The 17,103-nt window shown below is 39.4% G+C and overlaps 1 protein-coding gene across 2 annotated transcripts in view; it reads right to left on the reverse strand.

Annotated features, from left to right (window-relative positions):
• Window positions 1-17,103, reverse strand: part of APP (amyloid beta precursor protein) — a 212,113-nt gene that overhangs the window by 18,561 nt on the left and 176,449 nt on the right. For both annotated transcript variants that reach the window (XM_030447545.1, XM_030447476.1), the window contains one exon: window positions 3,722-3,943. In XM_030447545.1, the coding sequence (XP_030303405.1) occupies window positions 3,722-3,943 (222 nt within the window). The remainder of the gene's footprint in view (window positions 1-3,721; window positions 3,944-17,103) is intronic.

Raw genomic sequence — 17,103 nt, forward strand, 5'->3', positions numbered from 1 at the left:
TAAAATACAATTTTCTCACATTTCAGTGGTGCCTTCTGCAGTGTCCTCAGAGGGTATTTTTTGTTAAGCTAATTTGTACATCAATACACTAGACTTACATTCAGTCATGCAAGCTATGTAGTCTATCACCTGGTGCTTTGGATTAATTTCTGTGGACATTTCCTGGGAAACTACCTCAGGGAAACGACAGTAAAAAAATAATAGTGAGCTCTGCTGGACTTTCAAGGTCTTTTTATTTTTAAGCTATTTTTCACTCATTCTTCAGAAAAATCAAATTTAGTAAACCACACTGTTTGTATAAAACTTACCCTTCACCTAAACATGCAATTTGCATTGAGAAAATTTCAAATGGAGTTACAAGAACTTTTGTTCACTGCAGCATAACAATCCACAACATATTAAATACCTCTGGATGAAACAGGAGATTAAATCATGGCCACAGAAGAAAACAGGCATGGGAACTAACAAAACGTATTTTGTTGAATTTTAACTTCATAGTTTGTACTTCGAAACACATAATGGCTGGAACTTTCTTCTGCTTTTCCCACAGTAATGTTTTGGTCTAAGCCTTGAACGGCTCCTTAAAAACAAGTCCTGTGACTGGGCTGGAGGGGGTGTCATCTCAGGTCCTAACCCAGTCAGTTCCAGAATTTATTCAAGTGTCTCTTGGATGACAGTCCTACCAGTAGAAATTTGTTCTGACAGTAATGCAAATTGCAGTGAGGTAAATTATTTACCTGGTGTACTGGCTCAGAACTGAAGAATACTATTGCTTATACATTGCGACACCTCTTTGCAGTGAGGAAGACTCCCATTCTACCTATAAACCCACCAACATATTCTGAGCTGATAGCACTCTGGGTTTGTGTTCAGCAGAGTTTTCAAAAAGTTGACTTCAGCTTTCAAACCAGACCAAAACTGTATAAACAACTGAACCTGTAACCTGCATGCCATCTGAAACTCCTCTGGTAGTCTGTTACATTTGCTGGGCCAACCACCCAGCAGACTTCCCAGATTCCAGGCTGTTCAGATGGAATGTGCTGTGATTTTCCTGATGGTTACTCTCACCCAAGTAAATGGGAGCTGAGATGCTCAGTTCTCTGACCTTCACTGTCATGCTCAGCACCTCCCAGCAGCAAGAGATGCTGTCACTAATACTACAATGGTCAGTCACTCTGCAGTACTTCAGGTTTCTCTAGCATGTCATTTTTGAATTTAAGCTGTTTTGATCAAAGGTTATTTGTTAAGAAACAGCAATGACTTCCTAAATTCTCCTGAATTCCTAAATACTCCGTAAAATAGAAAAACCTCTCTGTATATGGGGAACTAACCGTGTAAAAACCAAGACTATGCAAAAAGACCTTCGGTGGACAGAGAACAGAAAACAGAGGAGAAAATTGTGTCAAAGACAAACACACATTTTTGGAAGCAATTTAGACAGAGCCTGGGATTGGACCTTGGCCATGGAAGAAAACAAGAATGGGAATTGAGGAAAAGCAGCACAGCTAGTCCTGAGTTTACGGAACAAAGAGGTTTGAGACAAAGACAAAGGAAAAAGATGGGTCCCTACAGAGAGAAAGAAGGTATTGTACAAATGATCACATTAACAAAATTGTGTTTTGGGTACATGACAGAAGTATAATGGAAACAAGAAGGATTTGAAGTGGTTTAAGTCATCAAATAATTTCTTTTTCTGACTTCGGAGACATAAATGTTAATAATTGTTGGCCTAAAAGAAGAATTTGCAGCAGGAACTTCATGAAAAATAGAAAACTGGTATCAAAAAACCCCCTAAACTCCAACAACTTAAAGGCATGAAAGTTATAAGATGTTCACATAGCAAATATTAAGAAGTGTTGCAGCAAATGATGTAGTGCATTAAAATACACAGGATTTATCATGAAACAGTATGTTGTTCAAGGAAGGGAACATTTTGCTTCTGTCACATTTTTTAAATGGAGGACCATGGTCAACATACACACCTATGGAAATTCAGTGGCACACAATATGTACCTTCAGTATTAAATTCTGAGCTTAGCCAGGTTTCTGAAGGAAAAAAAAGGCTTGTGTGATTAAATTGTGGGTATGTCTGATGCACCTGTCTACCTGGTAAATTATGAACTTGGTGATTGAAATGAGTATGTCTGAAAAGCTGGGAGGGCTTCAAAAGTAATTAATTTTCCTCCCACAATTTTCACGAAAGCCAGCAGCAGGCACAGAAATTGATGCCCTGTATGCCCCAGTTATGGGAAAAACTGCAGCAAGAGCCGCACTGGAAAATTCCTGCAGGACAGACACCACCAGCTGGACTGTGGCCTGCTCCTGGCAGACAGCCTGGGTACATGTGCTATGGCAAGCTGCAGCTGATTCCTCAGGAAACTGAGATTTATTCCTGCAGCCTGGTCAGCCATTTGTCCCACTCACAAGCACCTGACGCAACCCAGCCAGCTGCTCTTAGCCTCTCAGAACATCACTTGGCTGCAAGTGCCCTCCAGACATGTCTGGAGTCCTTGTCACCACCTCCTGTCTTCCGGTTCTTGGTGCTGCAGTCTGTCGAGTTTGCTCCACCTCCCTCTGCTCTTTTACTTAGCCACAGCCTGTGGGGCTAACTCTGACTTTAGCCCCACTCCTGACCAGCCTCTCCTTTACCACTCAAGTTTCGTGTACTTCTTCCTCACTGATTTGTTGACCTTTCCTCAGGCCACAGCCACATGTTTTCTTTTGCTTGACCTTAGCTTCTCTGACTCCTGGAGACATGACACTTTGATCACAAAACTGGTTTTGACTCCACTGACTTCACCTGACACTAACACCAGATCTGGCAAATCCATGCCCATGCCCTGTGTTTCATCTCCCAAGCACCCAGCTGCCCACAATCACTCACACATCGTGCTGCAGACTAACTACTTAAGGTTGGTCTCAACTCCCATTCTGAGAGCAGGCATAGCCTAAGTCCCTGGTTTCAAAAGACTTCTGGAGGATGTTAGTGTCTGTGCAATTCAGCTACAAATTCACAAGTTTGCCTGAAAAAAGACTTCTGTAGCTCCAGCCTCTGTGAATCTACAACAGCTTTGAAGTAACCAACTTTCATGATTGTAACTTATCACTAATAAGGGCGGAGATAAAGGCAAACAAACACAGAAGGAGGAACGTGAATTACAAGACCAAAGTCCCCTAGGTTTCCGACTAATTGGCTCTGGCAACTAAGTAAACCACCTGTTCCAGATTACACATAAATTATCAAATTATTATGCAGTCAATTCAGCAAATTAGTCTATGAAAAATATAAAATACTTAGGAAAAATTTTTATCAGTAAATCGCTTTGCTGAGTACACAGGAGCATTTCTTCCAGACAGCCAGTAGTTAGGAGGAAATAAAATTAAGTCTCATGCAAGTGTTGTGCTGAATCTGTAACCATTTTCACACCAGCAAATAAAAAGCTCTTCCTTAATTAAAACATTCATTTCATCATGGCACAAATGTAACAACTTTATCTATCTCCCTTAGCTCATCGTTAACACCAAAATTTATTGTGTGTCTACATTCCAAATTTTAGTCAGGATTTTCTGTTAAAGAGACAAGCTGACACTGCAGACCAGTTGTAAACTTATATTTGAGAACCTCTGCCATGCTTGCATTAGAAAGATGTTCACTTCCAGGGAACAAAATTACAAAGTTCAACTCAAAATATTCTGAAGTCTCTCACCCTATTGTACATACCTTCATTTTCAGTATTGGCTGGAACAGAATCAACACCAAAAGGATGCCATGGCTGAAGGTCATCTAGGCTGAACTCTCCATCCACTGGAAGAAGTTCAACTGTGGTCTTAGTTTCCGTCAATGAAGGCATGAGAGCATCATTTCCATAGCTGATTCTGGGTTCGCTGATCATATTGGCCAAAACATCATCAGAATAGTTTTGCTCCTTCTGAAGTAATTCATCTGCAAGGAAATTTCAACACAGGAATTACCTGAAAGAGCCAGCGTTTCTGAGGATACATTTCCAGTGTTATTGAATAATAAATTACCATTGTGAGATTCTGTTTTCATATGATAAAGAAAAACATAAAGACTTAGGATACGAAAAACTGATAAATACTGATGATAACAAATAAGGCAATTTTTAAAAATACCAGTATAAGTTCAATACTGATTCCTATCCACATTTCCATCACATAACTGATCAAATGACTGTCCTTTACATGTCCCTGGACTCTTTCTCACCACTTTTTAAAGGACCAAAAATCCATTCCCTTCAAGTCAACAGGTTGCCGCAAGTCAACATGCGAGAGGTCTACAAGAAGGAACATCTTTGCTATTTGCCCTTCTTCTTAAATACTCACTATCAAAGCTCATCACAACTCTTCTATCCTAAACCACCACAACACTGATTGTATTAAATTAGGCTTACTATAAGACACTGAATTTTAAGAAACATTCATTCTTTTAACATACAAAACTTTGCTTAAAGACTAACGTAGTTCTTTGCTAAAAATCTTAAGTAGCAACAGACATCTGCAGTCACTTTTTTTACAAGTAATAGGACCTAAAGCTGTGCAGTCTTATGTAGATTAGTTTTTGGTTTTTTCACTTGCAAGAAGGTGAGAACCATCAAAGCACTTTCCAGCTCCATCAGGTGTATGGGCCAGCTTGCCCAACTCAATATTAAAAATAAGCCTGGAGGTCGTGTGTGCTTTGTTATTCCAATTCCCTTCTCACATCAAAATCCATCTACTCTTGATCTCCCCCTTCTCTGCCATTTTCTTTTATAGAGAAGAAACACTATTTGCAAGTACTTTGAGGGTACAAGTGTGCACAAGAATACATAGAAGTAAGCAAGCCACACAATGGGGGAGATATGTAAGTGCTAATAATACAGTGTAGGTAGTAAGCAGGCATTACAGAACTAAATGGCTCAGAATAAAAGACAGTAAAGGCTACATTACTACAGTGAAATTACTTTGCACAAATGACAGCTGATGATACAAAAGCTTTTATTAGAACTGCCTTCTTTCCACTTCACTGAGGATGTCTTGACCATCACTGCTTCACACCCACAACTAAATCCTGCAGCAAATTAGGGACAGGAATCACCACTCTACTGCTAGACCCTTTACATCAGTCTGTGGGTCTCACTTATTTCCTAGTATCAGCAGTGAGAAAAGAGATCTCAATTTCTATTCCCAACAGAACTTTAGGCCCCTCAATAAAATCTTTTGAATGTTATCTCCCTCCCACCCACCACAGAAGTACATTGCACTCATGCAGCAGCTCCCAGTAAGGATCAACACTGAGACACAAGCATTAAACCTGGCACTGCTTCAGTGCCTTTATCGACGATGATGGAGTAGGGCTCTGCCCTGCAATATGTCTCTTAGAGACCACCTTTAGTAGTGCTGATAGTACTGATAGTTGACAACTCTCTGCCACCCTATTATTACATCAAATTCAGAATACCAAAATTAATAAGTTATAACCTCAGCCCTGCAGCAAACATGGGTGCTGAATCATGTAAAATGATGTTTTAAAACAAATTTTCATAAGCAGCAATTGCTTATTAGGCAGTAAGCCTAATGTGTATACAAAATTTAATTCTGTGATTTAATATTTTCATTAGAATGACTCACTAGGACAGTATAGAAAGCGTATGTAACACTGAATTGCTTTTTCCTTCATGCTCCTTTTATTGAACAATATTATTTTATAAGATACCTAATAAATCTTCAGCATTGAAAACAAGTCAAATTTTTATCTCCCTGCCGCACTTACACTAATCCTTTATCAAATTAAAGCATCTCCTTGTATCAGAAATGAGACAAGCGAAGCACCTTAATAATCTGAGCAGACATTATGTCACACAACTGATAATAATTTCTATTAGCTAGGGACAAAGAGACTTCACAAAAAAAGAAGCTGAATGTTACCAGCCTGAGAAAGAAGTCTGGAGTCCAAGTGCCTAGTAGAGAACCAGTTAAGCACATTATAATATCAAGTCCCAATAGATCGCAGGAAAGTGAGCATTAAACTACCACTGAGCATCTCGGTGCCTGCCAGCCTTTCATATCTGGGCACCAGAAGGGTTTTGAGGTGAAGCTCCCCTCATTCCTGCTGTCCTACCTGCTCCCAGAGGATTGGAGGCAGCTGTGGAAAGCTGCAACCCATGCAGTGTCAGCTGGCAGCAGTGATGGGTGTGCCATGCCCTGACTGTCCCCTTTCTCTGCATGGTACCAATCCCCCACAACTCCCCTCTGCTCCCTGCCACCAATGCACTCAGTTTTACCTGGGGACACCTCCTGACCTCAGAAAGGGACAAAGATGCACAGAGGGGAAGCAGCAGAGAAAGAGGAACTCCTGGCAGTGGAGAAGGGGCACCAGGGCTGGCATGGTGCTTGGGGGAAGGCTACAGTGCAGGCATGGCTGGCCTGCCGGGCTGACAAAGAGAGGCACCCGACCCCCATCATGATATTGTGATTATATCCAAATCCCTAGAGGCTGGGAGGAATGCAGACACAAAGTCTCTGTCTCTCTCTCCACACTACCCCACTGGGAGCACGTCGCTGCTGGTGCTTGCAGGCTCCCTTGTCTCCCATTCAGCTGCAGTGCACAGCACGGTCAGGGACTGACCTGCACAATTGCTCAAGTGAGGCAGAGAGATATCACAACCAGCAGACTATGATCACATCCATTTTACAAGGGGGGAAACAATGGCCAAAATGAATGAAGCCCATCTGACATGATGAATCAGACACTGAATGACAGTGAGAAATTGGAAGTGCCTGGCTTAGAAACTCTGCTGGAGTCCATCAGACTGACACAGCTGTGTTGGCATTGAGCAAATGATTTGCAAACAATTACTTCAATCTCTGAACTGCTAAAAAAGTTTGCCCTAAGATTTCCAGTTATTGACACTAGCTGGCAAAGTACAAGATCAACTTTTCAGTGTTGATTTTTTTCTGAGTATTGATGGCTACTTGAATCATTAGTTATGCTAATGGAAAGCCACACAGCCTCACTGTTACCCATCAGTACAGTATTCCCTCCGTTTTTCACGGTTGCCAACTCAATTCCCCCACCCTGCAAAAGACAATTCCCTAAATAAGCAGGGAGTACAGACACAGCTGGGAGCTAGGATGTGCACTCAAGACTGTTTCAGGGGTTTTCTTTGTGTGATGAATATCTTCATTATTAGGTGCTGAAAATAGAGATAGTCTCGGCTGCTCTTCAAAATTTAATCTCCTGTCAAACCAACTGGACAAAAACTCCAATAATATCATCCAATTATGAACTTTTCGTTGCTTAGCTCATTATCTCCTTGCAGTGTTCTAAGTCCTGCCATCAAGAAGAATATGGAGAACATAAAACCTTTTTGTCCTTCTGAGAGCATGTGTTCCAAAGAAACCATGACCTTGTGAAATGCCCACATTCTGTTTGGACTTCAAACCTCCCAGCAGGTCTGGATTTGGCATGAGGCTACACAATTCCTGCTTCTCCTTCAGGCACCCAAAGTTCTCTTTCAATTACCCAAACCCTTTCTGTCTCAGGCTGAACACCCCACTTCTGGTGCTTCAATAAAATGCCTTTCAGACTTACTATCATCTCTAAGGGATTTCCACTCATTCTTGGGCTCACTGAAGGTATTTTCCCGTGGGTCATTGAAATTAAACAACAGCATCTAGAAAAACTGAAGTGAAATATGTTTGGGGAACTAGATTGAAGGTCAATACTACAGCAACCTCCTTTCAAGACTATTCTCTTATCCCACAGAGAGATTCAGAGTCAAAAGCTAAGCAGGAGCAGAAGAACAGAAATAAAATTTATTGGTGGATGCTGGATTTGTCCACAATGGCTCTAGACCACACTTCTACTTGTAAAGCTTTGCAAAGAACACTGTACTAGGAAAAATACTACAACAAACCAACAGTGGTGATGTAGTCTTAAGAGTGGCAAAACTCGTGTTACTTTGAAAGTTTATCTATTTTTTACTGGCATACAACACTGACAGAAATTTCATGTGGAACAAGAGCTCAACTTGCTGCCCTGGAACTCTAGCAATTCATTAGTTCTCTTTCAAACCATCATTTTTTATTTAGCTCATTATATAAAGCTTCCAAAAGTAGTCAGAATATTTGTTTGTTTTGTTTTCAAGTAGCCTATCTACTAGATGAAAAGCTCTGGAATCACTGTTGTGTGCAAAACTTTAGAATTTACTTGAAAAACAGCCTTAAAATTAGCAATTATAATTTTCCATAAAGCAATGTAAGGTCCTAAACCAGATAAGAAATAAAGGACACCCAAACCAGCTATTCTAAATACTAATTAAGACACCATCAAATTACATACCATTGTTCTGACCCAAGATCAGACTTCTTTCATAAAACAACATCTATATGAAAGAATATATATATTGGTTCAACAAATACAGGTTTGGGAACCAGCTCTACTATATTTGTACAAATGCAGAGTCTTACTACTTCACAGTCATCATCTTACCACTGACCATTCAGTCTGAACTGAACATGTGTTTAAAAAAGTTCCAGTTGCTTTTGAGCATTTGCTTTCAAAACGACAGAATTAAAAAGAATCAGCAACCTCCCTATTCCTCTTAATGGCAGAAATTACAGAGTGCTTGAGTCATAGTGTGGCTTCATTTGCATGTGCACACATTATTTTATACCAGTTTAAAGACATCTTAAATAATACAAATGCTGTATGCCACAATTAGGATTCACTAAGGACATTTACAGTCATTTATTACAATGCATGTGATAAGAGGTAACCTGTTTAGATGCAGCTTTCAGTTGTCTGTCTACTTTATGGGCTAATTCAATCTGTCATAGTTCATAATCTTCAACAAGAGCATGTGCCCAGAGGAGCTGCACTAATGTAATGCAGTCAGGTTTTAACTAAATTTTGCCTGCATTTTGTCAGCTGTATAAATCAAAACTCCTCCAAACTGGTAAATATGAAAACAAGACCTCCTTAAAGGCTTTGCCTAGGTGAATACTCTAACACAAAACAAAATCAAATCAAACATAAATTATCCATGCATCTGCATTTATAACAGAGCTCTTACATAAATTGACAGCATATTTGTAACCCACAGTAGTTGTTTCACAAGCTTGATGCATAGGAAAAAATTGTTTCACATTCAGAATGTACTTATATTCCCCAAAGGTTAATTCTGACACATTATAAATAAGGATTTATGTAGGAAACTCCAAAATATTAAGTACTATTAATACAAGTAAGGATTCTAGAGAGCTAACACTTATGGTTCATGGGGCTTTCTGTAGCTGGGATGAATGCAAATTCTATGGTCAGGAAGGGAGTTATGTCACTTCTGTGGGCTTCATATACATAACTTACTGTATCAAGTAGGCGTTCCTCTTCTGAGGTGAAAGGAGAGGATATATCAGAACATACCACAGGTATTCCTCCAGATTCTTCCCAAGTCAGAGGAAATTTCAAGCACACGCTCATAGAAACACATGGAAATCTGTGCCTTACCACAGGAGTTAAGTTCCACTGAATGTCAAGCATATTCTGATTCTAAGGTATTTTGCTGAATCAAGCATCATAAGATGATGATGTTACATGCTACGAGGTGTCATAATTACACCATTATCAATCTGCAAAACTCATTTATGAGGTATTCAGTGTTGAACTAATTAATTTGTATAGTCCAAGTCAAATACAATTGAGAGAGCAACTCTGATGAGAACCTTATGAAAAGGGACCTGCCTACTGGAAAGTGTGGCAGAGGCTTTGTTTCCTGCATGCTTTGAAGATGATGATTAAAAAGCAGTATGCTAGATCATTATTGTGAGATACTGGAACTGAGCCCAACCTGAAATGCTCAGCTCCATATTAACAGAGAAACGTGACCACCCCACCAGGTCTAAGCTTGCTTCTCTTCTGGTTAGCCTGGGAAATTATGTCACTAGTGGTCTTATCCAGAAATTCCAACAGTGCAAAATGTCCCTCTCTCAAGGTTAAACTGAGACTCAAAGAGTAAGAACCATGGAACACAGTATTTCATAATTCTTATTTTCTATTCCTTAGAGCCGTCACCACTAGGGCAAGGAGAAGTAGCAGCAGTAGTTTTTCAGATATCAGGAATTTCTTACATGAATGAAAATCTTGTTCAGTAAGTTGAAAAGATTTTTCCTTTTTCAGGTTCTCAGAAAATGACCTAAGAAATTTTTCCTAGAAATTAATAAGAGAGTAACCACCCCACAGCCTTAGACAATACAATCTTAGAGAAGGTTGCCTAAGAATCACACTTTAGAAGAAATATGCCTGAAAAATGAACTGAAGAATAACTGCAATATTTAGAACCATACTAAACAGAACATGCTTCTAATGATTTTTTTTTTAAATCACAACTTATTACTTCAATTTTTTCTCTCATTTCTTGTTGCTTCTCTTCTTTCAGCATAAGTAGATTTCAGTGTTACCCAAATCTTATAATGAAAACAACCCAAGTGAGTGTCCTCCTGTAAAGAGGCACAGGTAATAATGTTTCAGTTAGATTTGCCTGGTAGACTATTTGTTTTAAATTTTTAAAAAATCCATTAACCATCCTTGGAGATGTGGCACTTCAGGGAATACTCTAATGGACAGGGTGGTTTTTTCTGGATTGATTGTAGGACTCGGTGATGTTAGAAGTCTTTTCCAATTGTGATGATACTGTAATTTGGTGATTTTTAACTTATGTACAGAGCAATTGTCCTTTTGCAGGTAGACCACATTATAGCAAGTTTCCTGGTAGTGAAAATCATTCAAAGCGTGAGAAAGCTTGGAAGATCCAATTCAGGAAAGTATTTATTAGCACACAGTGATTAATTTCAGTATGACCGAGGTGTCTTTTTCGTTAGGGATAGACTTCAACACAAATTTACTTTTGTAAGTGGCTGTGCAATTGCAGAGAGCTTTGAACAAACATTCATCAGATTTCCCTCTCTGCTTTATCAAGGAAGGACCAAAATCAACATCCCCCATTTTCACAGCCTTCTATGAAACTCAAAGTCTTGAAATTCTGTCCAATTTTCTAAGAAGACTGCTATTGACAGCCTTTAACTTTAGTGAAATAATACTGCTATAAGTACAGATTTGTAGCTACCTGACAGGTACAATAATTTGTGTGTTATTAACTAAAATTAAATATCAATATATGGCTATAGATGTGTGCATTTTTTTTTATACTTAAGGGCCAGTCATGTCATTAATGACTGGATTTTATCCTCAGTTCAAACACTCAGGGAGTATTACAGAAAGTTTGTGGGATAAAGCAAGTCGAAAACCAGAAATAGTGTTACCAGAAATAGTGAAAATTAGTTCTTTGTAGTCTCCTTTCCTCTCTCTCACCCCTCTCCTCATTCAGTTTGGTTAAATTTATAATATTGTCTCAGAAAAATAGTTCACCATTCACAGCCCAAAAACGCTCTGGATTAAAATGCAGAAAACTCCTACTACAGTGTAATGGCACACTTTTTGGTAAAAATTCTGAACGTAACATAGCTTTTTTAAAACCAAAACCACCCAACATTTTCAACACTGGGATCTCTCAGTTCTAGCATCTGGAAAGTTCCTCTCCAGGTATGATGATTGCAACCTAACACCAAGGTATGCAAGTTTAAATAAAAAATGAAATGCTTCGGAAAAAATGGAAGTGAAAGCCCATACCATAATCAAGAACATACACCATATGCCACCATCCTGATCTACATAAGGCACTATGAACAATTCCTCAGCTTTAAATTTAACTCTACATTGAATTCCAAATTAACATTTCATTAAGTGCTTCAAAACAGGCTTAAGAGTTTACATTAAAACAAAAAAAAGAACCCAGCCCACCAGCCATCACCAGTATTTCTGCCAGATGAATCAACATTCATTATATCCCCTCAATCTTGTATGAAGAAGAAAAAGCCAAGTACATTTCCATCCTAAATAAGTTAAGGTTTAAAAGTTAAAGCACTCTGCAAAAAACTTTTATATTAAAAATACCTATAGAAGTCTACTGCTTGACTTTCTGAAAATTATTTATTAAGTATATATCCATCTTATTTACTGATAAAAGGGATCACATTTATTTGTCAACCTTTTAACACATAGAGTAAGACTCCAAACTGCAGTAGAACCTAAGACTCTTTTATCACTTGAAAAAAGTAATTTTCCCATTATTTTCTATAAACATCTCTAAATGTCAGAGTATGAATCCCACAACGATTTTTGATGTGTACCGAACTTGGAGGTAGCCTGGGAATCACTAAACAATCCATAAAATATGTATATAAATCTGAACATTAATTTGTTGCACCTGATTCTCTTGGTCAAAAGAAAGCATTTCTATTTGACTCACTTAAAACGATTTAAATCGGAACTCACCAAAACTGGACGGTGCAGCATCTGCACCAGATAAATACACTTTGCCTATTAACTGCAGTTTTAGCACTTGGTAGGACAAATGTATCCTGGGTTGTCTGAACATGCTAAAGAGATGCACTTATTGCATTTAACAGATATATCCATTAAGCGGGGCATGACCTATTCTGATGATTTTTAGACTGTTTTTCACGTGCATACTCTAATAGAAGCAAGCAGAACAGTGAAAGGACTGGAACCCCACCTGGCAGCATTATTGAGGAAAATCGTATGAGAATCACACAGCAGGAGAAAGTTGTGCTGATGAAAGATTGCTTCGTTTGTAATCCCACATGCATGGGAACAGACTGGTAGGAGATTAATGCTACATTTCGATCAATCCAGCTGTTCTGCAAGATCACATATCACAAGTAATTCTTTTCCCTTTTTATCCCAACAGCAAAAGCTTTCCTAGCAAGAACACGTCAGATACTCCTGGCCATAATAAGCACCTGTGAATTTCCACTCTTTACATCCAAAGAGAAAGTTATGTTTGAGTAAAGCAAAACTTAGCACATCATTGGCATAAGAGGCATAGTTAGCCACCCCCCCCTCAGGATACCTGCCATAGTGATGAATTTCCAACTTCAGTGTTAGAATTGGCCTGGATAAGAATTCAAGAGACTGCTCTGGGAATGATGACTTACAAACTAGCTCTCTAACATATAATAAATGAAGCTATCATACATAAGCTTGTGCAGACAGGTTGTAATTGATTCTCACTGGGCACTTGCAATTTGCTAGCTTGTAAGAATTAAGATGATTAATTTCCTTCTTTTACAGTCTAGTACTCCCAGTTAGGAATCTGGTCTTAAAGTGAATCATACTGAATGATACAACTGTGTTTCCACACCAAGTAACTGGGAAAATAAAATCCATCATTCAACAGCAAGTATGATGTGTAAGCTGTTGTTGGATAGCAACTGTGCTCCCATGATTAGGGGCTGCTTCAGTACTTGTGGACACTGATATCATTAACTTGATTTAAGATGACAGGAAGATGATTTATTTATGAATAAAATTACACCGCTATTCAGTGCATCAAGAAAAGTTTCAATAACTAAATGTAATGACATTTCTGTAAGGGGGCAATGTTTCACCAAGCCAGTGCCTCCCCATCTGAAAAGGAAGCTAACCTGCTCTCACATCATATTTGCAAGCTCTACAACTGCAAGATGTTTCCAGACTCTTACTATCCATATCCAATGAAAGAATGCCACTGTGAGCCCAGAGTGGTCTTTTGATCATAAACTTCCTGTGGAAACTGTGGTGGAAATGGTAGCTTGCTATTTAAAGAGAAGTGCCTATGAAAAAAATACTTCAGGTTAAAGAAATGGAAAGGATACAGAAGAGAGACTTTAATAAGGATCTGCCAGTGCGGGACAAAGTGTTCCAGCCATCAGCTCCTGAAGAAAATCAAGGCAACGCATTTAAACCTCCCCTTCTAAAGGATGATTTATTTAGAATGAAAGATTTAACTACTCATTAAAAGAGCGGACTAAAATTTTAAAATTTCCTTTGTTTATAATCTAGGAGTGTATAATTATAATCAGAAGTTCCTTATTTTCAGTTATAACACTTGGATCGTGAGACCAGATTTCCTAATAGGTGCAAGTGAAACAACTTTTTCAAACTAGAGGAGATATATTCTGTTACTGAACTTCATAAATCCTTTTTATTCCGATAAAACTTCTGAAAAGCAGATGGAAAACAAGATGTCTCATTTCTTTTCCTGATGTAAAAGCCCTCCCAGTTCAAAGTAACCTGAAGCCATTACACAATATCTGTACAATCTGGAGGAATTCGGCTTTTTTACTAATTTAAGTCATACTCACAATATTTCTGAGATTAAAAGAGGGCACACAAAAATCAGAATTCATATCTTTCCTGAAGAAAATGAGTGCCCAATTGACAAGACACAATAGACCATTTAGCTACAAAAGATGGGGAAGATATCGTATGCTACTAATGAAAGTATCTGAGAACATCAGTGTCAGTGAAGTGCATTTATATCTATTTTAAACATCTACTATTCTCTGCCTAATTTTCTTTGAAAGTTAAATAATCTGGACAGAAAGTAAGAGATGCCTAGAAGTGGATCTATTTCCAGTTTATTTTTTCCTTCTCTCCAAAGGCATATTTTTACAAGTGCACAGAGCTGTCTCCAACCCAGGGAACAGCCTGAGGTTCTTGAGCTCTTTCAAGCTCCTGACTGGCATGCAGAATTTACAAAGCCTTCCCTCTCCTCAGCAGTGCTGAGGCCACACCTGGAGTGCTGTGTCCAGTTCTGGGCTGCCCAGTACGAGAGAAACAAACAAAGAGTCAGATCGATGACAAAGGAACTGATGCCATCTCTCCTCTGAGGAAAGGCTGAGAAAGCTGAGACTATTCAGCCTGGAGAAGGCTTGAGGGGATCTCATTAATGCATATAAATACCTGAAGGGAAGGTGCAAAGAGGTTCAAGCCCAGATCTTGTTAGTAGTGCCAAGTGACAGGACAGGAGACAATATGCACAAACTGAAGCACAGGAGGTTTCACTCTGAGCATCAATGTCACTGTTTAATGCAGGGCCACCAATTAAATGAATGACATGTTTTCTATTAACTCCTCTCCCTTCCCCTCTAGGGAGAGGACAGAGAATAAGGGAGACTTACAGGTTGGAAACTAAACTACACCACTTTAACAAAACAGTGATGATGAAAGGAAAGTAATGAATATACACAAATACATGCAAAAACAGTATCACATTCCTCCCCAACGACAGTCGCATCACCACCGAGGCTGCAGGGAAGCCTGGAAAGTCCCAGGCTGGGCTCCTGAAGTCAGCAGATGATGGGAGCTGGATGGAGGAGCACACAGATTCAGGAACACACAGATCAGGATCTGAGGCAGATAAACAGATGGAATCTGTTCAGCCCTGGCCAAAGAGAGCTTCACCCTTGGGATTCCTCAAACTTATACTGCATATGACATGCATGGGATTGAATACTTTGTTTTGGCGATTTTGGTCACCTGTCTGTTCTGCACCTCCTTAAAGGAGGATTGCAGGTGTGAATCCTTTACTTCATTTTTGATTTGGAGAATAAGAGAGTTTTTCACTATCAAGCAGTGGCCTTGGTTCTGCACACCATTCTCCTGCAGTAACTATAAATGCGTTATCAGTCCTAGAAGCAGACACTGACTGAAAAACATGCTGTTAATTTCAGCAAGTGCAAGTGTACCTACTTAGAAGAGTAGCTATACCAAAAAGTATAATTACTAGAAAGAAAATTGGTTCTGCCCTGGTTCAAACACTGTTCTACTTTGAGGGTGACTGAGTGCTGGCAAAATGCTCTGGGTGACCATGCTTGAGTAGGAGGTTTGGACTTGATGACCTCTAGAGGTCCCTTCCGATCTCAGTCATTCTGTGACAAGAGTTGGTTCTCCACATAAACAGAATACACCACCTTGCTCCAACAAATTGCTCAATGAACTCTTTATAATTTAAATGCCATAAATATTTTATGGAGGTAATAAAGTGGCAAAACTGGTGGCTTAGTAAAGACTATAAGCTTGTGATGATTAAAAAAAGAAACACCTGAAAAAAAGCTGAAGTGTGTGTGTATATATATTCACACACACTTATATAAATAAAACCAGCTAAATGCTTTAAAACCCAGTGTCCTTGGGTGAAAGAGGTTTTAATTGCTTATCAGGCACTCGACCTGGGCCACATCATGTCAGTCCTTAAGCATACAAAAAACATCTAAGTGCTGTTGTGTAAAGCTTAACACAGAATCCAATTGCTTTTGTAGGAGAGCTCTCTGCTATTTTTAACCACTGACCCAGCAATATATTTTTTGCTAGAGTTCTAACAAATCAACTATTCAATTGAATGCTACAGGGCTTCAAGGGAGAAGATTAAAAGTAAATAATCATTTCAAGGTCAGACTGGATGGGCCTTTGAGCAACCTGGTCTTGTGGGAGGTGTCCCTGCCCATGGCAGGGGGTTGGAACCCGATTATCTTTAAGGTCCTTTCTGACCCAAACAGTTCTGTGAGCCACAGAAAATTAAATTCTTTTATTTTGAAAGCTAAGTTTACTGGTTTTGAACAAATCCATCAAATCAGTTACAGGAAGAAAAGCACAGGCATAGGGCTGAAAGTCAATCCAGACTGCATTCTCTGAAGGCTGCTTTCCACTGCTTGTTCCAGTAGCACTGTCCTTATGGGCAAAGAGGGTAGAGCGGAATAGAAGGATACAGACAGACCATACAGTCTCTTGAAAAACAGGAAGCAGGTTTTATAGTACCTTTGGGAAGACCTGCACATACTTACAGAAAAGCTGATTAAAGTTTACTAAGAAATGTCTGTATGGTGTAGATATACCTACCAAATCTGAATGGAAAAATTGGTGCTGTGGAAAAATGTGGTGGTGTGGTGGGCCTGTTGTAGCAGGGCAGGAGCCACAGGGGAAGGGCTGCTGGAAACCTCCCCCAGCTCCAAAACTGGACCAGCCTCTGGCTGAGAACAAGCCCACCAGTGATGGCAAGAATACCTCTGCAATTAACATATTTAAAAAGGGGAAAAGAACACCTGCTAGAACACCTGCAGAGGAGATGAGAGGGTTATGAGGGTAACAGCTGAGCAGAGACACCAAGGTCAGTAAGAAAGGATGGGGAGGAGGTGCCTGAGCAG

This window comes from Calypte anna, chromosome 1 (assembly GCF_003957555.1).
Source record: "Calypte anna isolate BGI_N300 chromosome 1, bCalAnn1_v1.p, whole genome shotgun sequence".
In the NCBI taxonomy this organism is placed as follows: Eukaryota; Metazoa; Chordata; class Aves; order Apodiformes; family Trochilidae; genus Calypte; species Calypte anna.